The sequence below is a fragment of the Scyliorhinus torazame genome, chromosome 16 (genome assembly GCF_047496885.1).
Source record: "Scyliorhinus torazame isolate Kashiwa2021f chromosome 16, sScyTor2.1, whole genome shotgun sequence".
NCBI lineage: Eukaryota > Metazoa > Chordata > Chondrichthyes > Carcharhiniformes > Scyliorhinidae > Scyliorhinus > Scyliorhinus torazame.
In genome coordinates, this window is record NC_092722.1 from 156,447,564 (window position 1) to 156,461,092 (window position 13,529).

Consider the following 13,529-nt stretch of genomic DNA (forward strand, 5'->3'; position numbering starts at 1 on the left):
GAGAGAGCAGTCACCAACAGCGAGGTTGGCCTGCGCCGCAGAAGTGAGGATCCACTGCCCCTTCACCCAGCTGACCTGTCTCAAGTGGGTTGTTCATGTCAGACAAATTATCCGTCCCTCTCACTGACCACATGTCCATAGTCTCTTAGGATCTCCATCTAATGGGTCCATCTGGAGTTGTCCCCCCTGCCACCCAAGAGACCACTTTGGAGGAGAGCTCCAAGGAGACCATTATCAAGGGGACACAGCTATCACCCCACCTTCCACTAGCCCAGAGTGGGCGACATTAGTGGAGAGGCATCTGGGACACAATCTGATGAGCACCACACAGTCGGGTGGCGGCAGGATCATCCAAGGGACTCAGCAGTCAGAGGTATGCCTGATCCCAAGACTCTGGACCAGGTTATCCCAGAGGTGATGCAGATGTTCGGACATGGCCGTGAGATTTAGGAGGGGATGTCAGCGACATTCCAGTGAGTGCATAGCCGCCCGATTGGAGGAGTCCCAAAGGCTACGGGTGCAGGAGATGATGCCAACAATGCGTGGCACCGAGACCAACACTGCTGGGGTGGAGACCGCAGTGGAAAGCCTGAAGTATGAGGTCAGACGTCTTGAATGGTGGTGTTCAGGCATGGCTCAGTCTGTGACGACCATGGCTGAAGGCTTTGACATCATGTCCCTTTCGATGAGGGACATGTCCCAAATGCAGGTGGACATTGCCAAGGCACTGCAGAGCATGTCCCAGTCGCTGAGGGATGTGTCCCCGAAGCAGGTGGACATTGCCAGTGCACTGCAGACCGTGGCCCAATCACTGAGGGGTACCACTGAGGGTGTCAACTTCATGGTGCAGACAACGGGGAGGCGCCAGGACTGGCAGAACCAGATCACACTGAGACATCTGGGGCACACACTACCTATCCCTCCATCTCATGGAGACACCCAGAGCCTTTCGAGCGCCATCCGGGAGGAAGTGCTGGAGGTCAACCCACTACGGAGATGACCACACCCAGTTCTTCCGAAACCGCACCCCCCCCCCACCCTCCTGACACCGGTGCATTTCAAGGGCAGCCGGCAGAACAGGGTGGCATGGCAATGCCTGTGACACTGCTAAGTTGGCCCAGGTGTTCCGGCCCTCCAGAGGACATCTGCCAAGGGCATCAAAGATCACAGGGCGTGGAAAGTTTCAAACTGCCTCCACCTCTGATGTGCATTTTGGGTACACACCTAGACAGAGCACTAGACCACAACAGATCAAAAAGAGTGAGGGACATTGAGTGGGTACTGGTGTTTCGCTATCTGTAGCTGGCGGGAATGGAAATGTAAAGTGTTCATTGTTCAAACATATAACACCTGATACATGTGAAGCCTTTGTCACGTTAATCTTAAAAGCCTGCCTGCCTGCAATCCCACCCCCCAAGCTTCCCATCTTTACCTGTCCCGCCTTCACTCAAGAGTGCTATCCACTGAGGCTGCTATGCTGGAGACCCTCGCTTTGCACACACACTGGCCACGGCAGGAGACCCCAAACCCCTGCCAGGAACATTAGGGAGACCGTGCTCAGGTGCTCCCTCCCCTGATCCACACACTTACCCTCTGGTTGCAAAGATATCCTTCGTGCTGAAGCCAAACCCATGAGTGTTTGCTTGTTGGCTGCTGCCTCTATGGTCCTGACACTTCAGGCAAACTGTTCAAGCATCAAAGTTTGATTGAAGTACGATGCAATAATCATCGTCTGAGACTTGGCACGTGTACCCACAAGAAACCACTTGAGAATATTTTGTTTATTAAACAGTGAACAGCAACAAAGATATGAAAATCAACTACGTAACATTCCACATATCACACAACAAGGAAACGACACCATTCCATATTGGTACCAATACAAAGCTATATCTGCTCATGTTCACTAAAAAACAGACACATGGTATGACCCCTCACAGGTTCCTCAACAGAAACGAAGGATAAGCCGAAGAATGAGTTTTTGGGCGGGATTCTCCCATCCCGCGGCAGAGTGTCCACTCCGTCGTAAACGCCGTCGCGTTTTACAACGGCGTGAATGGACCGCTGCCAGGAGGGGGCCAGCACGGCGCTGGAGCGGTTCGCGCCGCTCCAGCTGCTGATCCCGGCACGAACTGTGCACCGCGGGATCTGCACATTGTAGCCACCTAAAATGGCTGATTCCCGATTAATTTGACCAAAACCCGATATAAAATGGCTAACTGAAAAGGCTGATGGGAAAAGCAGCCAACAGGACTCAAACGGACCGCTGCAGGTAAAACAGTGTTTTCGCCTCTGGGGGAAGCCAGGCAGATCAAATCATGCAGCCATTTAACATCACAACAATCCAGCCATCTGCATAGTAAACAGCCATCCCCGGGAACAATTGCTATACATTAACATTTGTAAAGCTACTCCAGACCTCGCGGCACCAAGAGAGGCTAACACAAAGAAAGGTGGGGAACCACCCCCCGATCAAGGAATGCCCCATTATTGGAGCATATCGAACCGAGTGATTGGGACCAAGTCCAATCACTTGGAACCAGGGTCAAGGTCCGCCCCGAGAGGCGGGAAGCCCCTAGGAACTATAAAAATAGGGGCCAAGTTCAGATCGACCCTTCTCTTCCTGCTCGCAACCTTCGCAAGAACCTTCGACAAAGAAACTGTAAGTTTGACTCCAGCGATCGCTACCCGATAGAGACTCCTAGCCATCGACCCGTATCAGCCTTTTGAGTCCCACAGGCCAGATCCAATTCGAAAGACCATTTGTTTCCCTGACCTGGTGGGCCATTCCTAAAGTTAAGTATTTGCCAGTAGTGGTAGGTTTTTGATATAGAAAGTAGGATTATTGTGTAAGTATTAATTGCTGTATATAATAAATGACTGTTGATTTAATTCTTACTAAGCGGTGTGCTGCATTATTAATCATAACTTGAACTTGAACCACGTGGCGGTATCAGAAGGATACCTGGCGACTCGTGAGCAAAGGTGACAGAATTAGAGCTAATAAAACTAAGGCTAATAAGAGCAACAACATGCGCAGTGGAACCGGCGCCAACGCACACATGAGCAGTGGTGCCGGCGCCAACGCCGCATGCGCAGTGAGCTCCTTCAACGCGCCGGCCCCGACGCAACATGGTGCAGGGCTACAGGGGCCGGCGTGTAGGAAAGGAGGCCCCCAGCTAGAGAGGCCGGCCTGCCGATCGGTGGGCCCCGATCGCGGGCCAGGTCACAAAGGAGGCCCCCCCCCACAGGCCGCCACCCGACCCTTCAACGGCGAGCTCCCGCCAGCCGGTTAGACCGGCGCCGGCCCATCCGGGCCGGAGAATCGCGGGGGGGGGGGGGGGGGGGGGGGGGGGCGTGGCCCGGTCGCAGGGATTCTCCGGTCCGGTCCGCGGCTGGGAAAATCCCACCCATTATGTCCAGAACTTTGTTGTAAAAATGATCTGTCCATCAATGTGTTACTTGTTCACCGTATCAGTGCCATTCTCCATCTAGGAGCCGCAGCAGTGCAGGCTCTGCCACACGGCCGAGTCTCACCGGAACCAAATCCTGGCATCCACATATTCCACTGACGTTCAAGGTGCAGTTCAACATCCTTGACTTCCAATGGCGGTATTGCCGCCACGCCAGTCGGGGTCCATTGACAGCGGCCCCCTGGCGATTCTCCGTGCCCCGATGGGCCGAGTGGCCGACGGGATTGGCCGAGTGCCGCCGGCGTGGATTACTCACCTCCCACACGGCGGGACATGGAAGGTGAATGTGCGGGGACCGTCCCGGAGCGGGGGGTGGGGGGATCTGAACCGGGGAGGCCTACCGATCAGCGGTTGGGCTGGTTCCGTGGGGGCCTACTTTACTCTGCGCCGGGCCCCGCCATATTGTCCGGGGGCCTGTGCGGAGAAGGGAACCACTGCGCATGCACGGGAATACCCCGGCCGTTCCGTGCATGCGCGGGCAGTTCCCCGCCAGCTGGAGCTGCGGGGACCACTCTGACGGCAACCTACCCCCCTTGAAAGGTGAGAATTCCTCACTTTCGGGGGCTTTTGACGCCGGAGTCGTTGGCGCCGGTTTTCATGCCTGCGTGGGGACATAACCCCATTATTAGAGAATCCCGCCCTAAGTGTTGACAAGTGGAGTAAATCGGGAGTGTTCCCTAGCCCTGATGGGGGCGCGAGACCCGGTGCTATTCAGGACATGATAATGGGCCAGCAATCTCACCACGTGAAACTAGTGCAATTCTAACTCACGCCAACAAGGAATTCGCTGGGGTCGTGATTAGCACTGGAGAGCTTGACAAGCTGGAGCTGCATATAAGCACTTCACTCCCCAATCAGACCTGGGCGGAGGTGGTAGAGGCAGACCGTGGGCCCCACCATGAGGACCAGCCAGCAGTGCCGAAAGAAGCTCCATGACCTCCTCAGCCAGCCCGGGTGAGTCACCACCTTCGTGCCCCTGGCATTACCCTTGTCCCACTCACCCTCATCGCTCAACCCCCTACCCCCATGCAGCCCCATGGACAACATCCAAGCCCAGTCAGGGTGAACTCCCCCCCCCCCCCCCCCAGTGGGTCATTAGAGTGAAGAGGATCCTGGGGCACTATCTGGTGCACACATCACACATGCAGCGGTACATCAGGGGTAGGTAGGAACCCCCGAGGGGACAGACAGTCGGCGGGCGACCTGACCCCAGGGACGAGCTGCCGTCCAGACAGGTCTCTGGCTTCTGATCAGGGTGGTCCCATCAATGCTGAAGATGCAGGTGCAGAGCTGGAGACTACAGGAGGGGGTGTCAGCAACCATCCAATGCCTGCAGGTGCACTTTAGGGAGTCCAACTATCTGCAGGAGCAGGAGGCGATGCCGATAATGTGTGATACCCATGCCAACACTGAACAGCTGGCATCCGTGGTGGAAGCTTGGGTAGGATGGTCATGGCCATGGGTCAGGATGATCCAAGGCCTGGGGCATTCTGTGCAACCATGGCCACATGGACATTGCTGCAGCGGTCCAGAACATGGCCCAGTCACAACGGGCCATGGTAGCGTTTGGCACTAGGGCGCAGCTATTGAGCATAGCAAACACCTGCTCACTGATGTTCCAAACTGCCTCAGTCCTCTATCTGAAGGGTGTGAGCAATGGGATTAGCTGGGTGGAGAGGGTATACCGGGGGGAGAAGAGTAGGTGGCAGGCTGGTGATGTGGGGTGGGGCTTTTGGAGGAAGGCACGGGGCAGGGCCGCCAGGGCAGTCCGACGTTCCCCCAGGGGTCACCCTCGGAGCTGGCAGGGGGTGGGGCCAGAGATGTGGGGGCGCCATGTGGTAGGGCCTATGTGGTGGGTTACCCATCACCACTCGCCATCCTATGACCAACCCCCCCGCCCACCCTGCTCCCACCCAGTCACTATCCCCACCACCCCAGTAAGTCTATGGGCCCGTGAGATGGAATGACCAGCACGCATACAGGGAACACCCGGGCTGACGGTGGAATGTGATACCATAGACAGGAGTCAGATGTTGTCAGGTGATGTGGAGCACCCAAGCTCATTGCACAGAGGGTCGTCATCATCCTCCGTCCCATGGACCATGGGCCAGACCTGCTGATACTGCCAAACCCTGTAGTGAAGCTGGTGGGAAGTTTGGAGGGGGAGGCTGCAGGTGCTAGAGTTGGGGACATGTAGTGCACGAAGGGGGAACAGGAGGAGGGGTGCGTGACTATGGGAGAGATCGGGGTGGGGTGGGACATGGAGGCTGGTCTGCCGGTTGCCAGTTCCCCTAGTCGGCCTAGAAGGCCGAGGCACACATTGCGCGACCACATGTGCCTGCGCGGGCCCCATCCTGCCGATCCTCTGCATCCTAGTCAGATGAGGACCACCGTTGCTCCTCCTCCTCTTCCTCCTCCAACATGTTGCCCCCTCTGCAGTGCAATACTGTTCAGGACGCAACAGGCCAGCTCAATGTGGGAGATGCTCCTAGATCGATATTGGAGGATCCCACCTGAGCAGTCCAGGCATCGGAACTGCATCTTTTATATGCCGCTGCACTGCTCAATAATGTTACTGGTTGCCTTATTGGCATTGTTATAGTGGTTCACTGCCTTGGTCTGGGTCCTCCAGTCAGGCGTCATTAGCCACGACTGCGGTGGATAAAACCCGTTGTCACCTGAGGTAGCGCCTCGAAGATCGGGCACCATTGAGTGCGTCAGGTCAAATGCGTCCTGCACACTGCTTGGGTACCGGGAGCAGATGTGCATGATGTGCACCCAGTGGTCACATATCAACTGCACGTTCATGGATCAATCTTTTGATTGATGAAGGGCATCCCCCTCATGTGCCGGTGCCCATAGGGGGATATATGCCCCATCGATCACCCCCTGGACCTAGGGTATGCCAGCGATTGCGGCAAGACCCACTGCCCAGGCATCATGTGGGCTTGGTCCAAATTGAAGTATATGTAATCCGCTGCCTGGACATATAGGGCATCCTATACAGCACAGATGCACCTGTGCGTGGACGTCTGCGATATCCCGGACATGTCCTCACTCGGCGCCTGTAAGAACCCCTTGGCGAAGAGGTTCAAGGCGACCATCACCTGGACTGCTATTGGGAACAGATATCCTCCTCCATACCCCCCGCAGTTCCAGATGAGCCATAGAACATAGAATGATACAGCGCAGTACAGGCCCTTCGACCCACGATGTTGCACCAAAACAAAAGCCATCTAACCTACACTATGCCATTATCATCCATATGCTTATCCAATAAACTTTTAAATGCCCTCAATGTTGGTGAGTTCACTACTGTTGCAGGTAGGGCATTCCACGGCCTCACCACTATTTGCGTAAAGAACCTACCTCTGACCTCTGTCCTATATCTATTACCCCTCAGTTTAAAGCTATGTCCCCTCGTGCCATCCATTTCCATCCGCGGGAGAAGGCTCTCACTGTCCACCCTATCTAACCCCCTGATCATTTTGTATGCCTCTATTAAGTCTCCTCTTAACCTTCTTCTCTCCAACGAAAACAACCTCAAGTCCATCAGCCTTTCCTCATAAGATTTTCCCTCCATACCAGGCAACATCCTGGTAAATCTCCTCTGCACCCGCTCCAAAGCCACCACGTCCTTCCTATAATGCGGTGACCAGAACTGTACGCAATACTCCAAATGCGGCCGTACCAGAGTTTTGTACAGCTGCAACATGACCTCATGACTCTCCGGAACTCAATCCCTCTACCAATAAAGGCCAACACTCCATAGGCCTTCTTCACAACCCTATCAACCTGTGTGGCAACTTTCAGGGATCTATGTACATGGACACTCCCTCTGCTCATGCACACTTCCAATAACTTTACCATTAGCCAAATATTCCGCATTCCTGTTATTCCTTCCAAAGTGAATCACCTCACACTTCTCTACATTAAACTCCATTTGCCACCTCTCAGCCCAGCTCTGCAGCTTATCTATGTCCCTCTGTAACCTGCTACATCCTTCCACACTGTCGACAACACCACCGACTTTATTGTCGTCTGCAAATTTACTCACCCACCCTTCTGCGCCCTCCTCTAGGTCATTGATAAAAATGACAAACAGCAACGGCCCCAGAACAGATCTTTGTGGTACGCCACTTGTAACTGAACTCCATTCTGAACATTTCCCATCAACCACCACCCTCTGTCTTTCAGCTAGCCAATTTCTGATCCACATCTCTAAATCACCCTCAATCCCAAGCCTCCGTATTTTCTGCAATAGCCTACCGTGGGGAACCTTATCAAACGCTTTACTGAAATCCATATACACCACATCAACTGCTCTACCCTTGTGTACCTGTTCAGTTACCTTCTCAAAGAACTCGATAAGGTTTGTGAGGCATGACCTACCCTTCACAAAGCCATGCTGACTATCCCTGATCATATTATTCCTATCTAGATGATTATAAATCTTGTCTCTTATAATCCCCTCCAAGACTTTACCCACTACAGACGTGAGGCTCACCGGTCTATAGTTGCCGGGGTTGTCTCTACTCCCCTTTTTGAACAAAGGGACCACATTTGCTATCCTCCAGTCCTCTGGCACTATTCCTGTAGCCAATGATGACATAAAAATCAAAGCCAAAGGCCCAGCAATCTCTTCCCTGGACTCCCAGAGAATCCTAGGATAAATCCCATCAGGCCCCGGGGACTTATCTATTTTCAGCCTGTCCAGAATTGCCAACACCTCTTCCCTACGTACCTCAATGCCATCTATTCTAATAGCCTGGGTCTCAGCATTCTCCTCCACATCATTATCTTTTTCCTGAGTGAATACTGACAAAAAATATTCATTTAGTATCTCGCCTATCTCTTCAGACTCCACACACAACTTCCCATCCCTGTCCTTGACTGGCCCTACTCTTACCCTAGTCATTCGCTTATTCCTGACATACCTATAGAAAGCTTTTGGGTTTTCCTTGATCCTTCCTGCCAAATACTTCTCATGTCCCCTCCTTGCTCGTCTTAGCTCTCTCTTTAGATCCTTCCTCGCTACCTTGTAACTATCCATCGCCCCAACTGAAACTTCACACCTCATCTTCACATAGACCTCCTTCTTCCTCTTAACAAGAGATTCCACTTCTTTGGTAAACCACGGTTCCCTCGCTCTACGCCTTCCTCCCTGCCTGACCGGTACGTACTTATCAAGAACACGCAGTAGCTGTTCCTTGAACAAGCTCCACTTATCCAGTGTGCCCAACACTTGCAGCCTACTTCTCCAACCTATCCCCCCCCCAAGTCACGTCTAATGGCATCATAATTGCCCTTCCCCCAGCTATAACTCTTGCCCTGCGGTGTATACTTATCCCTTTCCATCACTAACGTAAACACCACCGAATTGTGGTCACTGTCCCCAAAGTGCTCTCCTACCTCCAAATCCAACACCTGGCCTGGTTCATTACCCAAAACCAAATCCAACGTGGCCTCGCCTCTTGTTGGCCTGTCAACATATTGTGTCAGGAAACCCTCCTGCACACATTGTACAAAAAACGACCCATCTAATGTACTCGAACTATATCTTTTCCAGTCAATATTTGGAAAGTTAAAGTCTCCCATAATAACTACCCTGTTACTTTCGCTCTTATCCAGGATCATCCTCGCCATCCTTTCCTCTACATCCCTAGAACTATTTGGAGGCCTATAGAAAACTCCCAACAGGGTGACCTCTCCTTTCCTGTTTCTAACCTCAGCCCATACTACCTCGGAAGATGAGTCCCCATCTAGCATCCTCTCCGCCACCGTAATACTGCTCTTGACTAGCAGCGCCACACCTCCCCCTCTTTTGCCTCCTTCTCTGAGCTTACTAAAACACCTAAACCCCGGAACCTGCAACAACCATTCCTGTCCCTGCTCTATCCATGTCTCCGAAATGGCCACAACATCGAAGTCCCAGGTACCAACCCATGCTGCCAGTTCCCCTACCTTATTTTGTATACTCCTGGCATTGAAGTAGACACACTTCAAACCACCTACCTGAACACTGGCCCCCTCCTGCGACGTCACATCTGTGCTCCTGACCTCTATACTCTCATTCTCCCGTACCCTAAAACTACAATCCAGGTTCCCATGCCCCTGCTCCATTAGTTTAAACCCCCCCCCAAAGAGCACTAACAAATCTCCCCCCCAGGATATTTGTGCCCCTCAGGTTCAGATGTAGACCATCCTGTCTGTAGAGGTCCCACCTTCCCCAGAAAGAGCCCCAGTTATCCAGAAATCTGAATCCCTCCCACCTGCACCATCCCTGTAGCCACGTGTTTAATTGCTCTCTCTCCCTATTCCTCATCCCATTATCACGTGGCACGGGCAACAACCCAGAGATAACAACTCTGTTTGTTCTAGTTCTGAGCTTCCATCCTAGCTCCCTGAAAGCCTGCCTGACATCCTTGTCCCCTTTCCTACCTATGTCGTTAGTGTCAATGTGGACCACGACTTGGGGCTGCTCCCCCTTAAGGACCCGGAAAACACGATCCGAGACATCATGTACTCTTGTGCCTGGGAGGCAACATACCAAACGTGAGTCTCTCTCGCTCTGACAAAATCTCCTATCTGTGCCCCTGACTATCGAGTCCCCAATTACTAATGCTCTGCTCCTCTCCCCCCTTCCCTTCTAAGCAACAGGGACAGACTCCGTGCCAGAGGCCCGTACCCCATGGCTTACCCCTGGTAAGTCCCCCACCCCCCACAAGTATCCAAAGCGGTGTACTTGTTTCTCAGGGGAACGACCGCAGGGGATCCCTGCACTGACTGCTTCTTCCCAGTCCCTCTTACAGTTACCCATCTATCTCCAAACTTTGGTGTAACTAATTCCCTGAAGCTGCTATCTATGCCTCCCGAATGATCCAAAGTTCTTCCAACTCCAGCTCCAGTTCCCTAACTCGGTCTTGGAGGAGCTGGAGATGGCTGCACTTCCTGCAGGTAAAATCAGCAGGGACACTAACGGCATCCCTCACCTCAAACATCCTGCAGGAGGAACATTGCACTCCCTTCCCTGCCATCCCTCTAACTTTCAACCAAGATCAGGCTAACAAATAAATTTTAAAAATAAAAAAAATAATACTATAATATGGTAGTTACCTCACACCAATGGGTTTTATTATCAGGTTAGAGGAGGAGGGCGGGTGGGAGACACTACACGTGTAGTGTCTCGGGTTTCCTCTCCACCAGAATTTATTGGTGAGGGGAGGGGGGGGAAACCTTCCCAGAAGTCTGCGGGTCGAACTTCCGGTTCCCGCCTTCAAAAATATATATATTTTTTTAAAATACAACAGCAAAGAGGAACAGAAACGGTACCAGGTAAGTTATTTTAAACATAAATACTCACCTACCGGCAGCCCCTGCACGCCGCTTCCCAGAAGTCTGGCATCATCTGGCACAAATGCTGCACACTCTCCCTGGTTAGCCGAAGTCTTTGGTGACATGCTCAGCCCGGCAGGTCCTCAAAGGACAGGCGGCGACGGTATACTCTTGGCCTGATGCACCGCCTCCTTCGCATCTCCTCCTCAGTCTGTTGGTTGGCCGTCTCCCCAGCCTTACCGGCTGTCCCCTGCTCCTCTGGGGCAGGATCTGCAGGATCCTCCCCAAACAGCTCTTGTGCCTGCAGCCTCAGTGCGTCCGCAAGGGCTGCTGCGGCCAGGCAGAAAGCTGCCTGAATACCAAAGTCAATTCTGTGCAGGGGGAAAAGGGCAGACATGTTAGCATGGTGAGTACTCCCACCCAGGTCTAACAGGCTACACAGTGACCCTGGGTTGCGCCACAGCTTCAGCTTCCACATGTCCCCCTCCCAGTCCCACCCCGACACTTTGCCTTCCTCACCACGTCCCTGGCCGCATTGGTGCCTGGCACCAGGGAGCCTCTGATCCCAACACCCGTCCCTGTCAGCAGGGATACCGGTTGTTGGCGCTACCCATGTCAGCGATACATTCTGCAGCCCCTGTTCTGTGCCCCCTCTGTGGGGTCTACTGGGGGTGTCCTCCTCGGGTGGGCCGTGTGGTACTTCACCAGCATGGTGACACCAGCATGTGGAGTGGGTGGGTCATCGTGTGGCACTGTCCACCCCCATGCTTGGGATGGGCAAAGAGGAGTGGGCACCTGCTGGGACTGTAACTGCAGTGTGCTGTGAGTCTTATGGGCGGCACATGGGCTGTGGAAACCAGTCCAAGGCAGGATGATGGGAACAAGGGCGCAGCGGACAGGTAAGGCTTGGAGACAGCCAGTGGTCCTGTGGTGTGGGCTAGCTGTTACCTTCATTGGTAGGGCCTCTGCCCTGAGAGGGGTGGTGTGCCAGGAAGGGTGCCAGAGGTCACGGTGCATGTGTCCTCTGCTCATCCCCTGCTTCCCCTGCAGTGGGGCCATGCACCGATGAGTGCTCTGAGGAGTGTCAACACCTGGTGGGCCACTGGGTGCGCATGGCCACGCCTGTCCTGTTGATGGGTCAGCTGGGTACGGAGGATTCCCAAAGGGGTGGCATGCAGGGGCACCCATACGACCGTTGGCACTCTGCACATTTATAGGACACAGTGAGCAGTCAGCAGAGTGTGCAGCTGGGGACATGTACACAATGGTTGCCTTGCAGACTGTGGCAATGGCGGTCCGTGTCCGGCCACTACGATCCCGGGGTGACATCCCCAAATCCACGGCTCGCCTCCAAGTTGATCCCCGCTACACCCTTTGGCCCTGGCAGATGCCCCCCCCCCAGCCAGAGGCCTTACTCCCTCCCTGCCTCTCCTGATCTGCTGCAGCACACATGGACAGGCTCTCGCATCACTTGTTCCTCACAGAAAACCTGAGTTCATGCAAAATTATTTTGCTTGTATCCTAATTTGCACCAAGTCCTGTTCACCCATCACTCTTGTGCTCATTCACCTACTTTGGCTCCTCGATTTTAAAATTCTCATCCCTGTCCAAACCTACCCATGGTCTTAACCCCTTCCTTTCTCTGCAATCTCCAAGAAATCAGCATATCACTTGAGGCCACCTGCTTTTAATCACTCCATCATTGGTGGCTGAGATTTCAGCTGTCCAGACCCTAGATTCTGGAATTCCCTCCCTAAATCTCTCCGCCTTGGTTTCTCGCATTCGTCCTTTCAGACAATCCTTAAAACCTATTTCTTTGTCGAAGCTATTGGTCATGTGCCTTAATATCTCCTTGTATGTCTTGGTATCAAATTTTGTTTTATAACACTCCTGCGACATGTCTTGGAATGTTTTACAATATTAAAGACATAAAAATGTACAAGTTGCCATATGTACTACCTCACAACAAGTCAAATGCACCTTATTAATGGTTTACTATCTCACAAATACAGGCTCAACACCGTATTATCAACTCTCTTAGCATGAATTGTTAGTGCATATAAATAAGATGTACTTTATTTAGTTCACCACATGGTCATTCAAAAAACAGATGATGTGTTAGATTTCATTACACAAAACACCACAATCTGAGTAGAAATGCTTGGAGACAGCTGCTACATTAAAGTAAATGATCTTGTTTCAGCACAATTCTCGTTATAATATTTATTTCCTTGGCTTAACAGCAAGGGTGTACTGTACTACATAATGTAGGAAGACTGCTGCATGCAAAAAGGAAATTATGCATGTTCAAAATTGTCTAGAAAAAACAGCATTTGGGTTACAGATGGGGATTATGTAATTTTGTTTTTAATAAAGAAATTTCAGGTGATATATTTCTTCATTTTCTTTTTAAAATAAAAACAATAAAAACTTTTTTTCAATCTATGTTTAGGTCACTTATCATTCCGCCATATTACTGATTTAACAAGAGCACTTGGTAAAGTTGGCACATGGGACATTTTGGACCTGCATGGTGGACAACGGTTGATAGGCGACTACCATGGCTGTTTACACATAGCTCTGAATCGAGAAGAGGCAGATGAACTTGAATTTTCACATCGCAGGAATTTGACTGTTGGATACCTCTGGGCTCTTGTGGGTTATTCACCACAGGTAGGCTTACAAATTGTTTATTTGGTTTTAAATGTTTCGGTGCTGACC

At 52.2% G+C, this 13,529-nt stretch overlaps 1 protein-coding gene across 3 annotated transcripts in view; it reads left to right on the top strand.

The window, feature by feature from the left end:
- Positions 1-13,529, top strand: part of LOC140392440 (uncharacterized) — a 431,257-nt gene that overhangs the window by 123,939 nt on the left and 293,789 nt on the right. For all 3 annotated transcript variants that reach the window (XM_072477698.1, XM_072477700.1, XM_072477699.1), the window contains exon 6: positions 13,261-13,481. In XM_072477698.1, the coding sequence (XP_072333799.1) occupies positions 13,261-13,481 (221 nt within the window). The remainder of the gene's footprint in view (positions 1-13,260; positions 13,482-13,529) is intronic.